Source organism: Neopsephotus bourkii, unplaced genomic scaffold (genome assembly GCF_033783945.1).
Source record: "Neopsephotus bourkii isolate Nb327-2 ecotype Australia unplaced genomic scaffold, CSIRO-AGI_Nbou_v1 NB_998, whole genome shotgun sequence".
Lineage (NCBI taxonomy): Eukaryota > Metazoa > Chordata > Aves > Psittaciformes > Psittacidae > Neopsephotus > Neopsephotus bourkii.
Genome location: NW_026901490.1, coordinates 1,968,932 through 1,990,421, shown reverse-complemented (window position 1 = coordinate 1,990,421; position 21,490 = coordinate 1,968,932). Strand labels below are relative to the sequence as shown.

The 21,490-nt window shown below is 38.9% G+C and overlaps 1 protein-coding gene across 2 annotated transcripts in view; it reads right to left on the bottom strand.

The window, feature by feature from the left end:
• CCDC88C (coiled-coil domain containing 88C) overlaps positions 1-21,490 on the bottom strand; it is a 97,407-nt gene that overhangs the window by 20,216 nt on the left and 55,701 nt on the right. For both annotated transcript variants that reach the window (XM_061359912.1, XM_061359913.1), the window contains exons 11-19: positions 16,049-16,195; positions 14,488-14,632; positions 11,638-11,819; positions 8,046-8,183; positions 5,612-6,682; positions 3,150-3,277; positions 2,100-2,241; positions 1,316-1,504; positions 782-943 (exon numbers count right to left, since the gene is read on the bottom strand). In XM_061359912.1, the coding sequence (XP_061215896.1) occupies positions 782-943; positions 1,316-1,504; positions 2,100-2,241; positions 3,150-3,277; positions 5,612-6,682; positions 8,046-8,183; positions 11,638-11,819; positions 14,488-14,632; positions 16,049-16,195 (2,304 nt within the window). The remainder of the gene's footprint in view (positions 1-781; positions 944-1,315; positions 1,505-2,099; positions 2,242-3,149; positions 3,278-5,611; positions 6,683-8,045; positions 8,184-11,637; positions 11,820-14,487; positions 14,633-16,048; positions 16,196-21,490) is intronic.

The window sequence follows — 21,490 nt, the reverse complement described above, 5'->3', positions numbered from 1 at the left end:
ACTGCATCTCTGAATCATGTGCAAAGCTAAGTTACCTGACGCTTGTGTACAAGTAATGAAAACTTATGTTCATGCAAAATCAACAAAATAATCTGCACCACTTTGCACGGGGACATAGAAATCTGATTTCAGTACACAGGTAGTGCATTGCCTTCTCATGTTGCTTACATATTTCAATTACAGGTGAGAAACAAAGAGAACAAATGAAAAACATCTGTGAAGATGTAGGAAGCAAAGCTTGAGAAGAGAAAGTCACAGTAAAAAAACTAAAATCAGAGCTAATCCAATATTGTCCTTTAAGACTCTTCTATCTCTCAAGCTATTTTTTCAAAATTAATTTATAAGACTACCAGTTTTCCTCAAGCAACTTTGACATTTTGTACGAAAATATGAAAATTGTGATTGAAACTTATTGCTACGATGCCTCTTGGGAGCTAACTTGTGTCCTCATTTCTTCCAAGCTCTTTCACAGGCATACCATTAACAGAAAAAAAAGATCCTTTATTCCAGAAATGCAGCTGGAGTATGCTGGATTGATTTTAACAGCTTTCCTCTAAGTAACTACCTTCTTAATGAAGCTAGCAGACATTAGCTACAGAGCTGATTTCCCTTCTAGCTTAGAGAAATTCAGACCTCAAACTAAGCTCCACCTTATGGACCTTGTCTTTACATCACTACATCCAGCCGACCAATACAGATGTTTTCTTATTAGCTGTCATCTTCTCCACACTACTGTAATCAAATCCAGTCTCCTGACAGAGAGGTGCAAGGTTGTCCTGACCTGGAGTTTAGCTGTCTGTGTCTGCAGGGCAGTGTTGTGCTCCTGAAGGAAGACATTTTGCTTCTGCAGTGTCAGGATCTGATTGTTGAAGGACATGTTCTGTGATTCCAAATGCTTCAGCTGTTCTTTAAGCAGCTGCTTCTCAGTATGTAGAGCTGCATTCTGAAAGAGAGATGGCATTGAATGGGTGACAGGAAGAAAGGAAGCAGCTGTCTTGACTGCTTGGAGTCCTATCAAAGGTAAGAACCAATTAGTGATGATCACTCTGCAACAAATGTGCAAGAGCAAACTCTTCCCAGCATTAAATAAAGGTAGGACAGGTGTTATACAAAGAATCAATCCTGGCAATGATGACGTACATGACATATATAATAAAAAAGTCCTATGTGCTCCTAAGATACCTGAAGAATATGGTAGACTTAATGAGCTCCAGAAAACCACGAGACTTGTATGAGCTCAAAATCCAGTTCCTAGCAACCCACTCATGATTGCAAGGGAAGTCTGAGAGATAACAGGAAACAGGAGAAGGCTTACATTCCTTTCCAGTTCAATTGCCCTATCCTTCAGTTTCAGCAGCTCCATGGTAGCTTCCTGGTGCCCCATTTCCATCTTCTCAGTCATTTGGTGGTTGGGAATGAGTTTCTCTGCAGAATACCTCAGTGACTTCTGAGCATACTGCCCATCCTGTTTAGTCTGCTTAAGTGCATCAAAGTCCTTCTTTACCTGAAAAGCCAGCAAGTAACAACCTTCAACACTGATTTAAGTAGTATTTTATATGAATAATGATGGGATATGCAGTTCCACTCTTTCACTGCAGGAACTTTAATAGACTTAACAATCATTACTCTCACTTCACAGATGGGGGAACTGAGACACAGACAGGTGGAGGAATCCATGTCTCTTGGCCTCCAGTAAGGTGCCCTTTGACTCGCTGTCACCTAACAAGTAAGCTGTTCTTAGGTGAAATCACTCAACTGCAGTCTTCTTCAGCCTTTCATTAAACAAGGCACAAAACAAAGACCATAGTAATGAAAAAGCCATAGGGAAACACAGATTTGCAAATGGCGGTTAAGCAAAAAAAATAACAAAAAAAAATGACACCTTTTGCTGTGCCCCCAGCCCAACAGCTGTCCTGAAATTGGTGCCATTATATAGAAAGGGACAAGAGAAAGTAATCCAGTCAAAAAAGGCTTTTGGGAAGTGCATGTGTAAGGGTGAGGAAGTAGAGATAATTTGTTCTGCTGAGTGAAAAAGAACAAAATGCATGTGAATGCATCTAACTGCATAGTGAGCAATTAAAATTCAGTTAACCTCTTACCATATTTAGATCATTCTGTAACTGCTGGTTCAATTTCAGAGAGTCTTTCACTTGAGCTTCCAGCACTGCAATCTTTTCCTCTTTCACAGCTAGTGTCGTTTTTAGTGCTGAGTCGGTTTTGCTTTCCAGAAACTTGTATTTTCTGAAAGACATGAGAACAGCTTTCTGATATCTGCTGCTAGGATATGAGCCACCATCTACATAGGGGACTTCACCTTCACCCATTCCAAATCTCACCACTTTATATTATATGTCTTTGCTTCTTCAGGAAAACGATCTTCTCTACTGCCACAGATTGCTACTGATAGCTACTGATAGCTGGGGAACCTGCCTTGGGAAAATTTTAATAGAAGTAGCACCAGCATAGTTCTACAAAACTAAGAGCTACATAACTTGAAAGAAACTAAGTTTTTCTTCTTTTTTGCCCAATTACTCTACAGAAATTTCTTCTCATGGTTCTTTTGTACATTCATGACAAGAAGAAAAATCCACAGTAGATTCTAAAGACTCTTAAGAGATGGGTATGTTTCTCTAATTAGATCTTCCCAGGAGGCCTATATACAGATGGGTTGTGGGGGTTTCTTTGTCCATTACTGTAGGACATGCAAAGGAATTCCTTGCAGTCAGGAATTTCTTAGGCAACATCTATGTTTATATTAAAGGGTGGCTGGATCACCAGTTACATGGAGTAATGACAGCCACTGTTTATTAGACACTATTTTTACTTGTAAAGAGAATATAAAAAAGAATACACACTGAAATAGCTACTCAGCTACTCTATTGGGACTGTAGAGTAGTAGAGTGGGACTGTGGTAATGAGAGACAGAAAATCGCATTTCTTCCTTCCACTGAAGAAAAAGTTTTGCAAAACCTGCAGTATATTGCCAAGCTTCCTACAGAAAAAAAAAAAAATCTGCTTTATATCCAAAACTGGTAAGGGTTATTAGAGTGGGACAGATGAGAATCACAAAGAAAGGCAAAGGGCTTGAGTTAGGCTGAGTAAAAGCCTTCAGAGTCAAAAGAATGACTAAGTTAGCTCAGTTTCCTTACGTGTCGTCATTGCCATTGTCATCCTGTAGCAGCAGGTCTTTGTTCAAACCTATCTTCTCCAGTTCCCGGCTCAATTTGTCCAGCTCACTAGACAACTGTTGACTCTTCAGCTTCTCCAGGATCAAATCCTGTAACAGCACTATGATGATTAGTTGCTGTGCAAAGGGTGGTGATAATTTACCAGCAGTGTATTTTTTTAAATGAAATACTGAAAAACTTACTGGATGAAATCCTAGTTACAAGAAGGTCAGCTACAATTCTTTATCAGCGACAGCTGAGTGCAGAATTAAACTGCTTTTATTTATAATTTATTTAGAATAAATCTGAAGAATGCTTCTTTTGGCCTTTGGCTCACTCATTGTACTGAATTACTTCTGCCAATACTGGCATCCAGACTGCCTGCAAAAACAGGGAATGTGGGCATCCCAGGAAACATCCTGTTCTTGTGCCACGGAAGGGATGTGTGCAGGTCAGGAGACACCAGCAGAGGGAGTTTCCACTCTCAGCTAAGACAAAGCACCCTGCTGAAAAGCCAAGCCAAGACTGGCATACACAGAGGAGTGACAAGATTTCAGCACGCAAGTTTCCTGAAATAATATAGTTAAGATGTTATTACCAAGTCCCCTGGTAATCGTGCATGTTCACGACTGACCCTGAGTTTCTGACATATGGCAAAATGCTGCCAACGTAAAAAAACCCTAATTACATTGTCATGTAAGAGACAGGACAGCTCTGGTAACTGGACAGCTGTGGTGGTATTTACTGGCCTGTTCTGGTTTCATTTAGGTTTCTTCAAAATAAACTCAAGCAGAACCAGACAAGGAAGTCATATGAGGAAGAGATTTGATGGAGCTGTACCAGAAGGTTTACAACAGAAGGGACAACACTTTGTTGTTATGCCAGTCAAGTGGTCTGTATGGAAATGGCCTGAAAAGACGTAATACCAGCCAGCATGTTTAAAAAGGACAAATCATCTTTGCTGCATAGCCAAGTTCAGAGATTCCTACCATTGACTGCATTCTGAAATGCAAATGTACTTTAGAGAACTATATTGCTTAGCTGTCTGCTCAAAGTTTTCTTAAACAAGAACAACGAAGAACAACAAAGTTACTGAAGCACTTCAATTAAGAAATAAAAATATCCCGGATAGCAAATAAAAGCATGAAAAAAATACCCCCCCCCCAACCCAGAAAACACATTGTTAAACATTAACTTCAATAGTTATTTGATTATCACAAATTTAGGCATGTATTCATTCATACGGCAAGGAAAAAAAAGGTAAAGTTAATGTCAGTGCCAGCCCAATGGTCTGTAAACAAGTCCCTTTAACATCCACGGATTCCTTCTGTAAAATCTACAGAAATTAACTAGGGAAAAAAAGATATGCTGCTTTATGGGTCTGCACCACTGGAAATCTGCAAAGCCTGGGAAGCGAAAGATTAAAAAGGAGCCTTCTCAGAAATTATATTATTTATTTTTAAGGAAAGTTGGATAGAAACACAACTTCGGACCGCTTCAAATGTTTGTGATAAAATTTCTTTTCCTCCTCAAAATTAACCTAATGTTTCAAAAACTAAAATAAATCTACAAGTATGTAATTGCTTACTACATTAGTCTTGCTAAACTTGTTTCACTCGGCTACCACAGCACCAAATGTTTTCCCTTGAATGCTCTTTCACAGGAAATCCTGTTTCTGGCAAGACAGGAGCAGCTGGGGCAGGCAAAAAGAGAAAATTGCAATGATCTGAATATGCCCATGGGTCACTTGAAGTGCCAGGTTCTGGCACATATATCACTAGTTTGACAATGCCATAAGGCTAATTGTGTATTTTTAAAATATCACTACTAGGAACATTGTGATTACTGCATTCTGCAGTTGAGGGAAATACTGGAAGAGATCACTTCTGCTTATTAGCATGCTCTCACTCTGCAGGGAAGCTTTTGGGAGGAAAAAGCTGTAGGTAGTTATAAAGCAAAAACTTGGTGCAGCTGCTATTGAAAGGGTTAGGATGGTCATCTGGGATGGTCCTTGTCTTAACTAAACCTGGTTTAGAACAGAGATATTAATGTGTCCTCAATAAGTCCTCTAATTTCTATGCTTAAGACTCATCTTGCCTGCTGGCATCATGTTAGCTGTTAACAGTTTTGTGGTCATGGGGGTAGAGAAAGTATCAAACTTTTCTGTTTACAGCTACCTCATGGGAACTGCGTTAAAACTCTACTCATCGTGAAAACAGACGGCACTTGGAGACACTGTGTTTGTGGACACAAAATGTTACATGGCAATTCTTGGCAGGTTCCACTTCGCAAGGCAACACTACCCAGTGATGGCTGATAAAGCTATGAAGATCTCTTGGCTCATGAATTAAACAGCCATGAGACAGATGACTTCCTCTGGTACTTCACAGAGCTGAAATAAAAAACCAGCATTATATTGAAACCGGCAATATTATTTTGCTTACCTCTCTCAATGTAGCCAGTGTTTTTTTATCAATTGTAACTTGCTTTATGAGATCTTTGTTGTCCTTTTCAAATTCTTTCAGTTTGTTAGATGAATCTCTGAATCGAGCAATTTCCTTTTCTAGTGTCTTGTTTTCTTTCTCAGCAACCGCCAACTTCACTGTACTATCATCCAAAAAAGCATCTTTCAGCTCCACTTGCTGCCAAAGCCGTTTTGTTTCTTTCTCTAACATTTTTTTGTCTTTCTCAAGCTGAGACATTTCTTGTTCCAGGGCTTTGTTCTCCTTTTCCAGCCTCTCTAGCTGTTTGGCAGAAACCTTTAGCTCTGCAAGGTTTCTCTGGAGGACCTGATTCTCACTCTCCGTTTCCTGTACCTCTTTTTCTAACTCCTGTATCCTTTTGCTGCTGTTCTCTACAATTTGCTGAAGTCTCTGGTTTTCAGAGCTGACACTCTGATAGCTTAGCTCCAGCCTCTCTGATTTTTTGCTCATTGCTTTTAACATTTCCACGTTCTTTCTTAAGTCCTCTTTCTCCCTCTCCAACTCTTTATTTTCTGCTTCTATTTTTGTCATTTTTGTGCTGGTAAATCTCATTGTCTCCACCACTTTTCTAAGCTCCAGATTTTCTTCATCCAATTGCTTATTGTCCCTTTCCAGGTCCCCAAGCCGGATGGAAATATTCTGCAGTGTGTCCAGGGATTTTCTTAGCTTCCTATTTTCCACTTCCAGATCCCCATTCTCCTGCTCAAGAACTTCCACTTTTTCTGTCACTATTTTCATCACTGCTGCCTTCTTTGTGAGCTGTTCATTCTCCCTCTCCAGCCGATGGAGCTCTTTTTCCATCTCTTCCACTCTTTCCACTTTTTCTCTAACATGGTCAAAGTCCTTTTGCAATTGTTTCTTCTCAAATTCCAGCTTGCTCAGTTTGCTACTTGTCTGTGTAACTGTTTCATGAAGGATCTTGTTCTCTTTTTCAATATCTTTTACTCTTGCCTCACTGCTCACTTGAGATCTTTGCCTCAGTGACAAAACCACTTGATTAAGGTGATCGTTTTCTTGTTTAAGGTCCTTTATCTACATAAACAACCACGCAAATGTTACTTAGCTACCTCACAAAGCGCAGTAGAAGTTAGTCCTGAAGCAGACAGATGACTGTTAACAAAACCATGCCCACTTAATTTAAGACCAATTTCTCAATAGTTTTCCCTGACTAAAACCAAAAACATAAAGTAATGAAAAAAAAAGTTACCTCTGGCAACCCACAATTCTAACAGATTAAAAGTAGTGCTATATTCGTGCTACCAGCTGAGAAGTTCAAGGCAGAAAACACCTTGGAGAAGATGCTTTGTAAGGACTTATTCCTAATAAATGGTATCTTTCCGTCTAGGTTTACAAACTCCATAATGTTTGAAACTTTCGAGAACTGCTAGCAGTTATAGATCTCATTAAGGACACACTTTCTGTAAGAACAATACACTTATCCCACTGGTCAAATTTCAGCTGAAGCAATTGTGATTTACACTGTAATGCGCATTAGATTCTTATCTAGACAAAATCCACAGAAATCAAAAAGGACTGAGACAAAGAAAAAGTTCAGAACCTGCCCTTTCTGGTGATGGAGGATACTTCTGGTTTAACTTCCTGCTCTACCTGTGAAGCATTCATTAATTCTTACCACAAAGAGTCTGTATGTGTTCTAACTGAAATGCAGGACTTTGGTGGTAAAGTGCAGTTTCCTGGGTAGAAGTCTGGGTAAGAACCCTTCAAGATGAAGAATGCTACACAAATAAGGCATTTTGTTCTTTAACCTTTACCCACAAAACTTGGAGCAGATCTTAATACAGGGTGAAAATATACAGACCACTCTCCCATGATGGGTGTCTGCCTTTCTTCACTAGTCAAATTAATACAGATGATACCTTGCACAAACCTGTAAGATAGTTTCAAGGCATTGCACAAGAACTGCAGCACAGTGGCAAAAACTGAAGGGCATTTAAGACATGAATCCAGAAGACACAAATGCTTTCTCAGCATCTTTTTTGAAATAGAGCAAAAATGGTTGGGTGGCTAAGAAACCCCCAACTAAATCAATCATACAGGTGGCAGAAGACCAATCTTCTGCAATAAACTGGGATTTTATTTGTATATCTAAAACCAATTGGTATTCCACTTAGTAAGATCCAGGGCTTTTCTCCCCAAAGAGGGAAGGTCTATCTTTACAACAGCCTGAAGATCCCCATGGCAACAGAAGCAGTAGCTACCATCACATGGTGGTATATTTTGCTGGAAGAAGCCTTTCACCTACATTTGAGCAAGTTCAGCCTGCACTTAATACCCCTCAAATTGCCCTATCTCCCTGAACCGGATGCTTTAAATGGCATCACTAAATTACCACTACCGCGCACATGCTTTCATACTGCATTTGTGAAGTTTGCACCTGTCTGTCTTTGTCAGCTTTTAGAGTCTCCATGATGACTTGTAGCTGCTCTTTATCTTTTATCAGCTCCTCACTCAAGGTCTCCAGATCTTGATTACTTTGCTTCTCTTTTTCAATTTGATTTTGCAACTTCTCAATCTGTGTGGAGAGAACACACCAAACACATCAAACACAGCTTGACACAATGACTGTCTGAACTTGAAGATATTTTGAAGATCAGAAAGGAATGAGATGAAGACTACGGTGGAAAGATGTAATTCTTCCCTTCTGCAGCTTGCCAGTCTCACAGGAGGAAATGGACTGTTTTTCTCATAGTGCCAAGAATCTCCTCCAAGCCTAATAAGATCAGAACATGCAAGGTGCAGTACTAAGAAATGCTTCACCTGCCTGGCTGAATACCTTGCTGTGCTCCTGTCATCAATTATTAAAGTTTCTGGTGCTCACCTTTCTGAGGGATTTGCCTTCTTCTAGACTCTCCATCACTGATGGCCTTTATCTACCAGTGTATGAAGAGAAAGCTATTAATACAATTTAGTGAGCAATGGCATTTAAAGAAAAAACCCAAACTATCAGAAACAAAGGATAATCACTGCAGCAATAACACTTCCAAGTTTACCTTCTCTCTCCCTGTGCTCTGTTGGCTTTCTCTTCTCTCCATCTAGTAACAACAGTGTATTTAAAAGATTTGTGAATAAGGTCCCAGTCCTACAAGGAACAATGTTTTTTTTACTCCCTCCTTTTGAAAGTCGCATTTATAATTCACTAAGCTCTGAAAAGCAGCAGATTAGAAACAAGAGGTTCAGAGTTAGGCTCCCCAAGTCAAGAAGTATTCCTTTATTGGCTTGTAAAGTACTGCGAGTACCTACAGCTCTGCACAAGCATCAGCTCATTTTTATGTGGTGGCATTATGAACTCTGCCAACAGTGAAAATATCAATGAAAAGGTATTAACAGTAATTCTTACAAGTGGGAAATAGCTGGAGGCTGGGCTCTGCCTATGTCAACATGTGCCTCATTACAGGAAGTGTTTTAACAAGCAGGGGGCTGCCCAGATTTGAGATCAGAAGGACTTAACAGTTAGAAATATAACCACATTTAGGTTCATTAGTCTCAAAGGAGCTGTTCAGGGAAAGCTGGAACAAACTCAGTAGCTCAGCAATATCTGGTCTTCATTAGCACCTCACAGAAAACTGAAAGCAAGTAAGAAGCTACTGTTCACAGCTTGTTTCAGTCCAAAAAAAGTCAGGAATGCAAAGAATACAGACAGGTACTTGGACTGCTACTACTTGACTGTGCCTGAAAGAAAGGTTTTCTATTATTAGCTCCTCAGAAAACCTTGCAAGAAAGGAAAAAAAGGTGCATGTGACTCCCTTCACATTATCTGCTTTGTACCACCTGAATAACACTGTTCTGCCTACACGATCCTTTTAAGCACTAGATCAGCACATAGCCAAACATACTCAACAGTTTTTGAAAGTCTCACACACTGGATGAAATCTGGATGTTAAATGATTTTCAGGAGGCAAGATTTTACTATGGGTATGTCAAGAAAGCTAGAAAAACCCTCAGGCACACAACATTTGAGGAAAAATACTTCTTTATCTTATCTTGTGACTTTATATGTGCTTATCTTTTAACAGTCCTTAGAAACTGTTGCCCTTTCCTCTGTCTACTGTAGTAAACATTCTGCAAAGAATCAGAGTGACTTCCCCTATTATTCCCCTTCCCCCCAGCACAACTCTATGTTCATGCATACCCTCTAATTAAGTGGATATATATGTGAGAGAAATACAAAAACATGTTAGAGAAAGAGAAGATTAGAAGAAAATTCAAACATCTCAAATCAAGACTATTTTACACATCATGTATCAGGACTCTGTACACTCTGTAGTAGACTAGAGTGCTGTCTGCTGCCTTTTTTCCTCCCAAAACTTCCCTGAACAGGGGGTGAAGTCCACCAACAGCTTGACCAGCCTGTGGTATTCAGTCAATGGCTCCCATCATACTCTGCACTCTCTGGTGTAGAGTTCATGCATTTCAATTGCTCTTAATAGTAGTATTTTTACCTGTCATTTTTTTCCCCTCATTGATCTGATACATACAGTGTCCCCCCTTCACCATTCAGGTATTCCCCACTACCGGTTTTTGCTTTATTTAACTACCAGACCTGTATGTGACCTCCACCCTGCCCATGCACTCAACATCAACATCAGACTAATTCTGGAATCACAGCTGTTGACACCGATATAGTGCCATAACAAGAGGTGCCCACATGAATCTGCCTGCGGCAGAGCCAAAAGTTGACCACAGTTGTTCAAGTGCCTTAAATTGATGTACACCACAAGTATCTGCTGAGTGCTTTATATGCCTTGATCTCAAATTTTAAGCATGTAAATTAGAGCTGGAGTGAATTACTCATAAACAAGAGGTCATAAATGGTAGTGTGGAGGAAGTACAGTGAACTGAATGTTTGCAGTTTTCCTTGCTCACAGAAGACAGGTAAGATGCAGAACTGGTCTCTCAACTTGGCAAAAGACTTTCTCCAGAAGATGGAATGATGCTGTGATAGATACCAGCTCTCCTCAGCAGAGAAACTGGCATTCTGCTAGTTACAATTCAGTAATCCATGACCAGCATTTCTTTCTTCCCTTGTCCTTTAGAGCATCCAGTTAGTCCATAGGCAGGCCAGAGAAGACTGAAATCTTTGCATCAATGCCTCAGATACAGAGGTTACAGCAGTAATGGAAAAAGGAAAAAATGAGCCTTATGTGCTGGATAATTTAGCAAAAGTAGGAATGTGGAAAAAACTGACATGGAAATTTTTCATACTCAGACTAGCAAGTATCATCTTTCCCCACCAGCACTTGGCTCAATTAATCAGAGTTCAGGATGCAAGTTATTAGCCAGACAAAAACAAAGTGAGTGGTTGGAGGTGGCTGAGCACTGTGTTTTACAAGGACAAGCACTGAGCTGGCATTTCAGCTGAATGTTATAATGGTTAATGATAGAGTGCAACAGGTGTATATATAAAAATAAAGCTAAGTGATGATCTGCATGTTTGTTGTAAAGTTTAAAAGACCGCAGGTCTTTGCAGAAGGAGAACTTCCAATAGCCAAAATGACAAGACAAAGAGCTGATCCAGACCTATGGACAGCAAATACAGACTTTAAACTATACTAACCTGATTTCACCTGTGTGATTTATTTCACTTACATGGAAATAATATTAGAACTTTCAAACACAATAGTTCAACATGGCCATGGTTTCCTTGTGTGGTAGTGACTACCATAAGATGACAAAAAGGGACACAATCAACAGCACAATCTGACAGGGGAAAATGAGCACTGAAAGAGAGCTTTTCTGAAACAGGAACAGTCACTTTTGCTTACAATGATGTATGTAAGTAGACAGTGAAGTAGAAGGCAACAGAATATACTAATGTTAGAATGCAATTGAATAGATGGGCCTCTAAATATGCCCAGTCTTCTGGTGAACATGGGTGAATTCCCTTCAATCCCTCATCGCTCAGGAATGCCGTACAGCCCCGGGTGCACTGGGCTTAAAAGCTGAAAAGCTCTGCTCTTGCAGATTACCTTTTTGCTAAGCTGTTGATTTTCCTTTTCCAGTTCCACAAACTTTAGGCTGCTCTCTTTGGATGTCAAGGAAGCATCTCTCAGCTCTTGGATTGTGTTCTGCAAGCTCTGATTATCCTTCTCTAACTTTAGTATGCGACTTGAAGCACATTCATTCAACTCAAAAACAAAGGACTTTCTGGCTGTAGAAACATAAGAATCAGAAGGTGAATTCAGAAACATCTCCCTTCCTAGGTACTTAAGATTCACCTGTGTGAAGATAATTGCAGTCAGATGCTTATCATTTCAGCTTAACTGCAAAGTAAACACTTTGTTAAACACACAACCCATTTTGACAGACAATTAGGACCTTTAATAACTAAATATTTTAAGAGATAACCATCTTAAGTTACTTTCCTAACTCTTCTTAAAGTTGCTTTAAACATGTTAGTAACGTGTTTAATGTTGATAGCAAAATACACTTTGATGCCCTCATAATTCCATCAGAGGAAATAAATAGAGGCAGAAAGTAAACCACCGTGACGTGTTTGCTAAACCAGCAAGATGGTGCACTTCCAAAAGCTAGTGAAAACTTACGTATTCAATCACATTTAGCCATGAAAACAAAAACCTTACAGAAGTGAGTTCCAATGCTCATCTTTACAGATATTTCATCAAGAACATGCCAAGTCAGGGAGGGTATTTTACCATCCGATAATCCAGGCACAGGATATCTATCAGAATGTTGATTCCAGAAAAGCGTCTGAAGTTGAAATCTCATAACTAACATTTATGCAAGTTTTACAACAGAGATGTTAATTTACTCTAAATGTTCATAGATCAAAAGTCCTACTAACTCTCAGCCTTAAATCCCAGTACCAAAGCCTCATTGTTCTGTTCATTTCTTTGCTCAGGACCTGAAATAACTATAAGAGCAACCCTCTGTTTCACTTGGAATAACTGCTACCCTTCACCTCAAAACCACATTTCATAAGAAATTGGCTTTAACACTGTCTTGGAAGTCTCAGAAGATTATTCACTCCTGCTAAACAATCAGCACATCACACGAAATACTTTAGAACAGTTGGATTTCTGAGAATGGTACAATCCCATTTGTCTCTTTTATGGAGCATCACCCAGAAAGTTTTGGTCAAATGAAGACTGAAATAGTAAACATTAACTAAATAATCCATTTGAGTTCCTTCCTGAAGCAAAGCCTATCTAAGTGACTTTTTTCCATGCCTCTTTTTAATTGTTTTGAATAAAATATTGCAAACTAGCAACTAAAATCTTCTGCTATCTGCCACCTTTGCAGACTTAACTTGAAATGCAGGAACAGAAGGTTTTCCAAAAGAGCTTTGCAGACTGACTCTGTACAAACAGCAACACACATTGAAATGGAACTTCTTAAAAAGAATTATTGTGAAAGTAGGACAGCACTTCTGTGAGCTAGTTTAACATTTTAAAATTTAATGGGTTTAGTGCTTTTAAATGAGGCTTCCTTCACTAATTTTTTTTCCTATTGAATATAAATGATTACTTGTTTCTCAGTTCCTCTTACTCTCTTTTCTTGGGTTACTTAGAGAGACTCTGAAGCTCCAGTGCTGAAATGCTAAGCAGTGATGGACTCTCATCTTTTTTCTTCCTTTTCTTTTATACCACTCTGTTGAGCAAATTTAGGAAGTTATGTTTGACAGAAACGAATAAATAGGAAATAATAAAATAAAACAGGCATCCTTCTTTTTATTACATCACTAACAAATTCAAATCACGTATGGGGAAAAACTTGCTATATGAAACAAGACAGAAAATTTGATAGTTTTACAATTTCCTGAAATACATTTTATCAAACTTTGTAAGTTTTGAGAGAACTGTATTTTTTTCCCCACTGGCTAATATAATAAGCAGTATCATTGATACACATAAGAAGGAATAGAGTGCCATTCACTTCCCAGGCTAAGGTAAATCTGCTTTGCAAGATTATTAATTAAAATAACAAATAATTAGCCATTAATGTTATTAAATAGATCTCAGATCATAGACAGCAAGCAGATTTGGTGTCAGGCACACATTCAGTTATTTCACAGAAGAAAGCTATTCTTCTAGACTGCTTTACTGAAAACTGAGCGTCTGCTTATTCTAATACACTTCTTTGTCTTCAAGTTAAACTGCTCCTGGTACACAAAGCCAAACATGCAAGTCTTACCAGAATCAGTAAAAGCTGCACATGCAACTGCACAAAACAGCTTATATTTTATATGCAAAATTCCATTTTGCATTGTTATTTAGGCTGGTATTATAGACAGAATGAACGTTAGACACTGAAACCAGTGCTGAAAACTGAGTAGTGAAGGAAGTATTACTTATGTTTTTGATAGTCATGGAAATCAAATCAACCATTCAAAAAAAATAATCAGCCCGTTATTTTAACTGTACACATTTTTCAGCATCTAATAAAAATAAATGACTTCAGCACACACCACTTCCTGGGACTTAAAGACCACTAATTGTCTGTAGTAATTGTACTAAAGAATACTAAAGAACACAGGCTCCTCCCAGCCATTCAGTTAGAAATATCCAATGTGACATTTCTGCTTGATCATTTGCAAAGCTTCTTTAAAATTTTTATGTTTTATTTAAAAGTCACTCTCTCAGTAACAAAATAAAAGGAAAACATTTTAATGCTTTCAAAAGAAAGAAATGAAAAGAATACATTTTAGAAATTCCAAAAACCTAAGTTCAAAATCAGGTGGGCTGAATGAGGGAAGTTCTCAGGCTTTGATTCAAATTCTGTTCCCACCTCAGTCAACCAAGCTGCCTATTCTAAAAGAGACCACAAACACAACAACAGCTATCCCAGCTGGTACTTACTATCTGCAAGATCTGTGCTTTTAGACAGTTGTTCTAATTCCCAGCCTAGGTGTGCAGACTCATTCATGCTCTGTTTCTGTGCGATCTCCAATACCATGTTCTCCTCCAAAAGCTCTTCAATTCTCTTCTTGTCTGTGTCCCGGTCCTGTGCAATACACATATGAATGAAAAAGCATATTCAGCTCTTGCGTAAGATTTTTCTGTAAGTTGAACTGCTACAACCACAGCACATGTAGAGGGTAGAAGAATCTCCTTAAACACTGTGTGCTTTTATACTGAAATACATGTAGAGCATTAAATGTTTGCTGTTGCCTACCACACATGCCACAGAATGCAGTGCAGAGACACCCAACTGGCCCTATGGAGTCAGCTCTGGTTCATGAAGCACCTGTAGGGAGGCTGACTGGAGTGAGAACATACTGGGCCATGCCAGGGCCCATACAAGTCAGGGCTAGTAAGGCAGGCGGGATTCAAGCAGAGCTAAGTTCTTCAAAAACGCATAGCATCATGCACCGACACTTGAGGCTCTGCAGATAGAGCCTTGAATTCTACTGAGCTTCTTCAACTCATCACATTAAATTTGGATCCAGTCATATCTGCCTCATAATTTGGGTTTTAAAATACCCAGAAAACAGATCTGGAGAATGAATCTACAACGCTTCTCATAACTACTTTGGCAATTTGCATTTGTGGGAGCTGAAACGGTGCCTCAGAGGGCCCAAAATTTTCAGAAAGTGTTATGCAAAAATTCATCAAGTCACCCAGAAAACTGTAATTAGAAATCACCAGCCATTTTGGAAAAGCTGGTGCATGACATGACCCTTATAATGCTCTGAACTAATCATTAAACATAACTTCACACAGCACCCTCAAGATCTTTGTTTCCAACAGCCCCTGTTGGAAACCCTACACTGTTATATCCAAAACATTCAAAATTAAATTAAATCAAAAAATTCAAAACACAGTGGGATAAGAGAATTGTTAAGTAAAATACAAAAGACGAAAATATTTGGTTTTCCTAGTGGGATTATAAAAATCCAAAATTGCTTTTTATTTGTAGACAATCTGCCACCTCTTGTGTTTCCTTTTCTATGAAGCAATAAGCCATGTCTGATTGACACAGAAATAAGTTTGTGAATTTTGTATCTTTTACAGCAATAATAGATTCTTAAAGTCACTGTAATGGCTGGGGCTTTTGTTTCCAAAGTGAAAGAGCATTTATTACAGCAGATTTAATTTCTTATATTTCAGAGATTTCAACTTAACTGATAGATTTTAACATCACCATTACCAACATGCATGAAAGCAATCTTTATTTTTAAATTGTGACATACCTTTTTGCATAAATTAAATTCAGTCTTACACAAAGAAACACTGACAATACTTACACTGTTAAAATTGTAATGTTTCAAGAATTCATGGACAGAAAGTTCAATCTAAAGATCTCTTTGAAAGCGCTGTGCACTTATTTGCCTGTCTCCATTGGTTTCTGCAACATGAATCTATGACCTAGCATAAAACCGGAAGTTCAAAACAGCACAATGAAAAAGAGAGGACATACCAGCTCTACATCATGAAGTTTGGATTTCAATTGCAAATTTTCCTTCTCTAATTCATGTAGTTTATCACCACGAGCTCTTGCCATTGTTAGCTGTTCTTCTAGCATGGCCTTTGTTTCAATTAATATGATGTTGTCCTCTCTTAATTCCTAGGGAGAAAACATAACACTGTTAATCTCTTTACATAAACTGACTTTTCAAAAACGAGTTGGCTTTCATAAACTGACACTGCAACACACAAAAAAATCTTGACATGATTCTGTTTCATAAAGAAGTTTTTACCTGGTATTTTAGTGGGAGATGATAATTCTATGTTTAATTATCTGTGAGTCATTAATGCAAACAAAATCTAATCTTTTTTATCCCACTCCGAATTTTAGATGTTTAATGGACTTGGTTTTGCTTTATGTGAGGCTAGATAAAGAGGTGCAAAGAGACTCAAATTACAGAAAATCAACTGTGTCCACATCCCTGCTTCAGTCCACTTACATGTAAATATCTGTTTAAAAAACTTTCTTTATTTCATGAACAGAATTTTAATTAATTTAAACAAATGAAGTTGTTTTATACTTCCTCTTAACACACACCCTGCCCCATTCGCAATAAATACATGAGCATTAACTGCACATACCATGTTGCTTACCCATTACAGCTTCTGGATCTGTTTCTACTGAGTAAAAATTCAATCTATTATTCTGCTGTAGACACAGCATTAGAAACAAACTAGTCATGCTGCACTCCAAATGTTCCCTTCAAAGTAACAAATGAAGCTGCATGCATTCAAGAATCTTATCTCCAGAAACATGAAATGGCCAAAGCATAAAATCTGGCCACGTACTCTTCGTCACGTTTTAAATGCATTTATTAAATGATGTCTATTTCAAGTTACAATACCTCACTGCTAGCTTTTACTCCTCAGGTAAGTCTTGAGTCAGAGACAGAATTTTCTATGGCAGGAACATAGCAGCATTTAAAAAAAATTAAATGGACACAGGAAGGATTTTTGCCCAGAATAGTTATAATGGGGCAAGAAGCAGCTTATTTGATTCTCTGAAGAAATCTCCTTTTGTCTTTCTTTGCTTTACTCTCTCTTCTCCCCATCCTTTCCCCTGCTTCAATAAAATATGCAAAAATAGAATATATGCACATAAGCGAGATGAAATGATTATGGCTTGACAAGTTATTCCTAGACAACTGTCTTCAAAATGTGAAGTCTCTGCTGACATCAGTGTTCATCTCTGCTCTCTCAGACCACAAATATCCAAACCAAATAGATTCCTGAAAGATCACCAGGCATGAGCAAATCGCTTTCACTGCTAAAGCATCAACTGCCTTCTCATTTTTGGGAGTAGGATCAGCCTTAAGATGCCTCATATGGCTCAGTTATTAAAAAGAAAAACAAAAAGAAAAGAAAAAAAGATAGCTGTAAAGCACAAGTTAGAGTGTCTGATGACAGCCACTCCCTTTGCCTTTAGATACTACAGTGGGATGTGATTTAATAGTCTTATATAGCCAGTAATCTTAGTTCCTTGCTGCATTTTGACTGTAGATGGCATAATACGGAAAGTTTATCTTACTCAGTACCATACTGCCCTTGATTTCTCAGTGTGCCAGCTACCAGCTTGCAAAATATGAGAAAAGTATTTGCCTCCTACAGTGCCATTAAAAGGACAACTATATGTTAGTGTTTGTAAAGTGGTTTACCGCAATTAAAATGTCTGAGTAAGTAAGTAACTAAAACAATTATAATACTGAAACACTAATTTTACAGAACAAGCATTTTTGACCAAGTCTCGTCTAACAGGGTCACTTGAGAGCAGGCAAACTAAAAAGGCTGACGCTAGACTTATGACAGACCAGAGGAAATACATGACAAAAATATGCTGGGTGTCATGGAAAGTGCCAGAATACCCGTAATGGAACAGCAACATGACAAGAGTTTATTTTGCTAGATCATCACACCCAATCCGGACCACAGCCCTAAGAAGTAAGGTGGTGTCTGACCTCAAAAACATGACCTCAGAACTATCCCCAAAACTGCCTACCAAGCAGGAACTTGTTATTTTAGTGTCTCATGAAGAGTCAAGCTATGTGCCAAGTATATACACATATCCAGGCTCTGGTACAACCCACGCATCACTGGGAGCTGCAATATGTGGAAGACTGAAGCACTTTCCATTGAGCACGCAGCAGCAGTGGACAAGTGAGTTCAAAGCAGTTCTGACGAAATCTTAAATTAATAACCTGGTGGAAATGCCTGTTATGGCAAGGTCAACATTGCTCACTGGTGTGTGCATGGTTTGAGGTCATCTTAATATGGAAAAGTTCATATAATTTAAATAATTACTCCATGGGAGCTTTGTAGAGTTACTTCTCAAGGACTGGAAGGTAAAGCTATCCTAACTAAAACATGTCAGCACTAACATCTCCCAGAAGTCACTGGAACAACATAATTGACCTATAAATGCATCTGGCTACAAATCCCACTTGTTAGACAATCAGCAGGTGGTGGTCATGGGGTGGTGGTGCTTCCACTGAAACAAAGATTTAGTTTTTCTTCAATTAACAAACACACCAACATTATTTTCTAACTATGAGTTTATTTTTAAACTGACAGCAAATCAGTTGGCTTTGGTTTTTGTTTTGTTTTGTTTTTTAAAATACACAGAATTTACTAGGGAAGGGACTAAAAAAAAAAAAACCTTTTTGATTTATATCACTTAAATTGTGATGGTTTAATATGTAACAAATATCATTCTGCTTTTGTGATTTCTAAAACAAATTACAAATTGTGGTTCGATCCTGTATCACTGTGCCCTGAAATAGCTTTAAGAATATGCATTGTGTACTCATATGGTTACAATTAACTCTAGGGCTCAGCGGTTGCGCAATCAGGGTGTGTTGCTACTGGAAAACATTTTAAGAAACCTAAAGTAGTAATCAGATTGTTTAAATCTGAAACTAGAGAATTTGCACACATGTTCAAACCTAGTTTTTAAAGAGAGTTCAAACCTCTCCCTTCTGGCAGTTCAGAAGCTGCCCCTACTGAGCTGCTGTTAACAGTTAACATCTTGTGACAATCAAACATTGTCTCGGACAGCTATATGAAAACATACAAGAGCTGCTTTTGCTTTAACATTCACAAAAATACCTCCTGTCATCCCACATGGAAATGTGATTGCAGTGAGAAGGAGGTAGAATGGGCAAGGCAGACGCCCTGGCCTCAGAAAATAACCTGATCTCCTGGAGCAGCACAACATTCGATGGTGAGGAATGCTAGAGGGAAGCTTCACATTGAAGAGAAGCATCTCCCTGGAGGAAGCTCTGCATTAAGCCTGCCCCTCCACATTCACACTTATGACCTCATTAAGCTACCTCAGCAGGAAGGACTCCAGAGCACATTCATCTTCAGGTTCCTTGAATGATGGTCAAACTAAAATGTCATTTCATAACTTTGTCAAGACATACAGAAAAGGAAACAATACACACACCTAAATGTGTTATGTTCACATAGAGAATTGTTCTTTTCGCACTCCTTCTGCAGTGGCTCTTTAAACCTCTTAGCACTACTGCTACTGATTTTTACTATGTGCTTTCAGAAACTATTTCTAAGCTTGCTCACAACTCCTAAAGCTTGTCACAGTATTGTACATGGAGCACATTCCTTATTTTCTGCTCAAACTACCCAATGTGTATATGAACTACAAGGGGGAAAAGATTTTTAAGTGCTCATTTAATAGCTTTCTGCATTGATGCATGAAGGTAAGCCCACTTTTTAATTCTCACTGATTTGGCACCTCTTACTAACAATCCTGTCAAGACACTATGAGCCCTAAGGTACCATGTTAACATAGAAAAGTAGCTTACGGTGTACCTTACTTTATGTACCTACATTTTCATTGCTGTGCCTCTATAAGACTTGTTCAGGTTTTAAGACTTGGAGCATAGGAAGCCAGCTGCAACCAGCAAATGCCATGAGATGAATCAGCACTGTACTATCTAGAAGTAAAAACTTTTACCATGTTACACTGCTGCACAAATCTTACAACTTGGAATTGTAAGCCAAACAATGGGAGGAATATGAGCAGACATAGAACTGATTCCAGCCATTAAGCCTTCTTCTGGATGGGTGGGGGAGTTGAGACAGATAATACAGAAAATTGAGGGACCACAGCAAGTTGGGTACTGGACACTGTGCACAGCCTTTGGTCTACTCCAAGACCATAAAAAACATAGAATAGCATACCACGTGGAATCCTCTGAGCATGAGACCAGTCGAGTTGGCCTGATGTTGCCACTGCAACACTGGCAGTCCATGTTTGTGCCAAGACTCAATCAATGATGGAAGAGGGAGTGGTGAGAATGTGAAACTCTTGCTATTCTAGACCACAGAGCAGCCTGCAAACAGCTGTGCAACCCTGCTGCATATTAGAAGAGCTCAGCCCCTGCAGCACCAACAGTGTTTGCTACAGGCCACACTGTAGCCCACAACTGGAGCGGTGCCATATCAAAGGGAAATATTCTTTGTCCCACTACTGTATTTCAGGGAGGTATCCTTGGACAGCCAGCACTTATCTCTAACGCTCAATACGCTCACCAAAAACTGACATGCTTGAAGAGGGAGTGAGGAAAATTAGAACAAATTTGAAACTGAAGTGTAGGTCTCTTTACTGAGTGGCACGTTAAGTAAAATAAGCATGCAGACAACACAGCAGGAAACTGCTGGCTCTAGGACAAGCAAGGAGGCAGAGAACTCAAAACCAGAAACAGCTAATCCCTTGATCTCAGATGAAGACTAAAGAACTCCCCTCCCAGCTCTGGCTGAATTATCTAAGCAGAGGTAGAAGCTAACTGACTCCAGTGCACAATAAAAAGGTAAATGCCAGGATGCCATGGTGATAGCTAGTGTGCCAGGTTAACGCACGACTGATTTGTCAGCTTGAAGGAGAAAAATAGAGCTTCATACTTCCTAATGTAAACCAGGAATTACTGAGAGGGAAGACAAGCTTTTGTAGTCTATCACTACATTTAATAACCATGCATTTTAGTGAACCTATTCAGAAGCTGCAGCATCTAGCTGGCCCCTTAGGTTAGGGGTGGGGGAGAATTGTTTACAAAGAGTTTATAGAGCAGAAATAAGGTTTGTGTTTTGGGCCAGAGGCCTGGCAAATGACAGTTACAACATCACTGTTGTACCTCAGACCTGGAGTTTTATTTAATTACAGTGAAACTGCCAATTACTGAATCTCCATGTGTTCACCAAGTCTGGATATTTATTTGACTTTGGCTGAAGTGTACGTGAATTATTGAGAATTTAGGTGAGGATGGCTCAAAGAACTCAAAGGATGGAAAAAGAAGAGCAATCTGGCCTAAATTTAAGGTCAGCCATACTGAGATCAATGACTTGGTCTAGATGATCTGCAAGGTCCTTTCCAGTCTAAGTT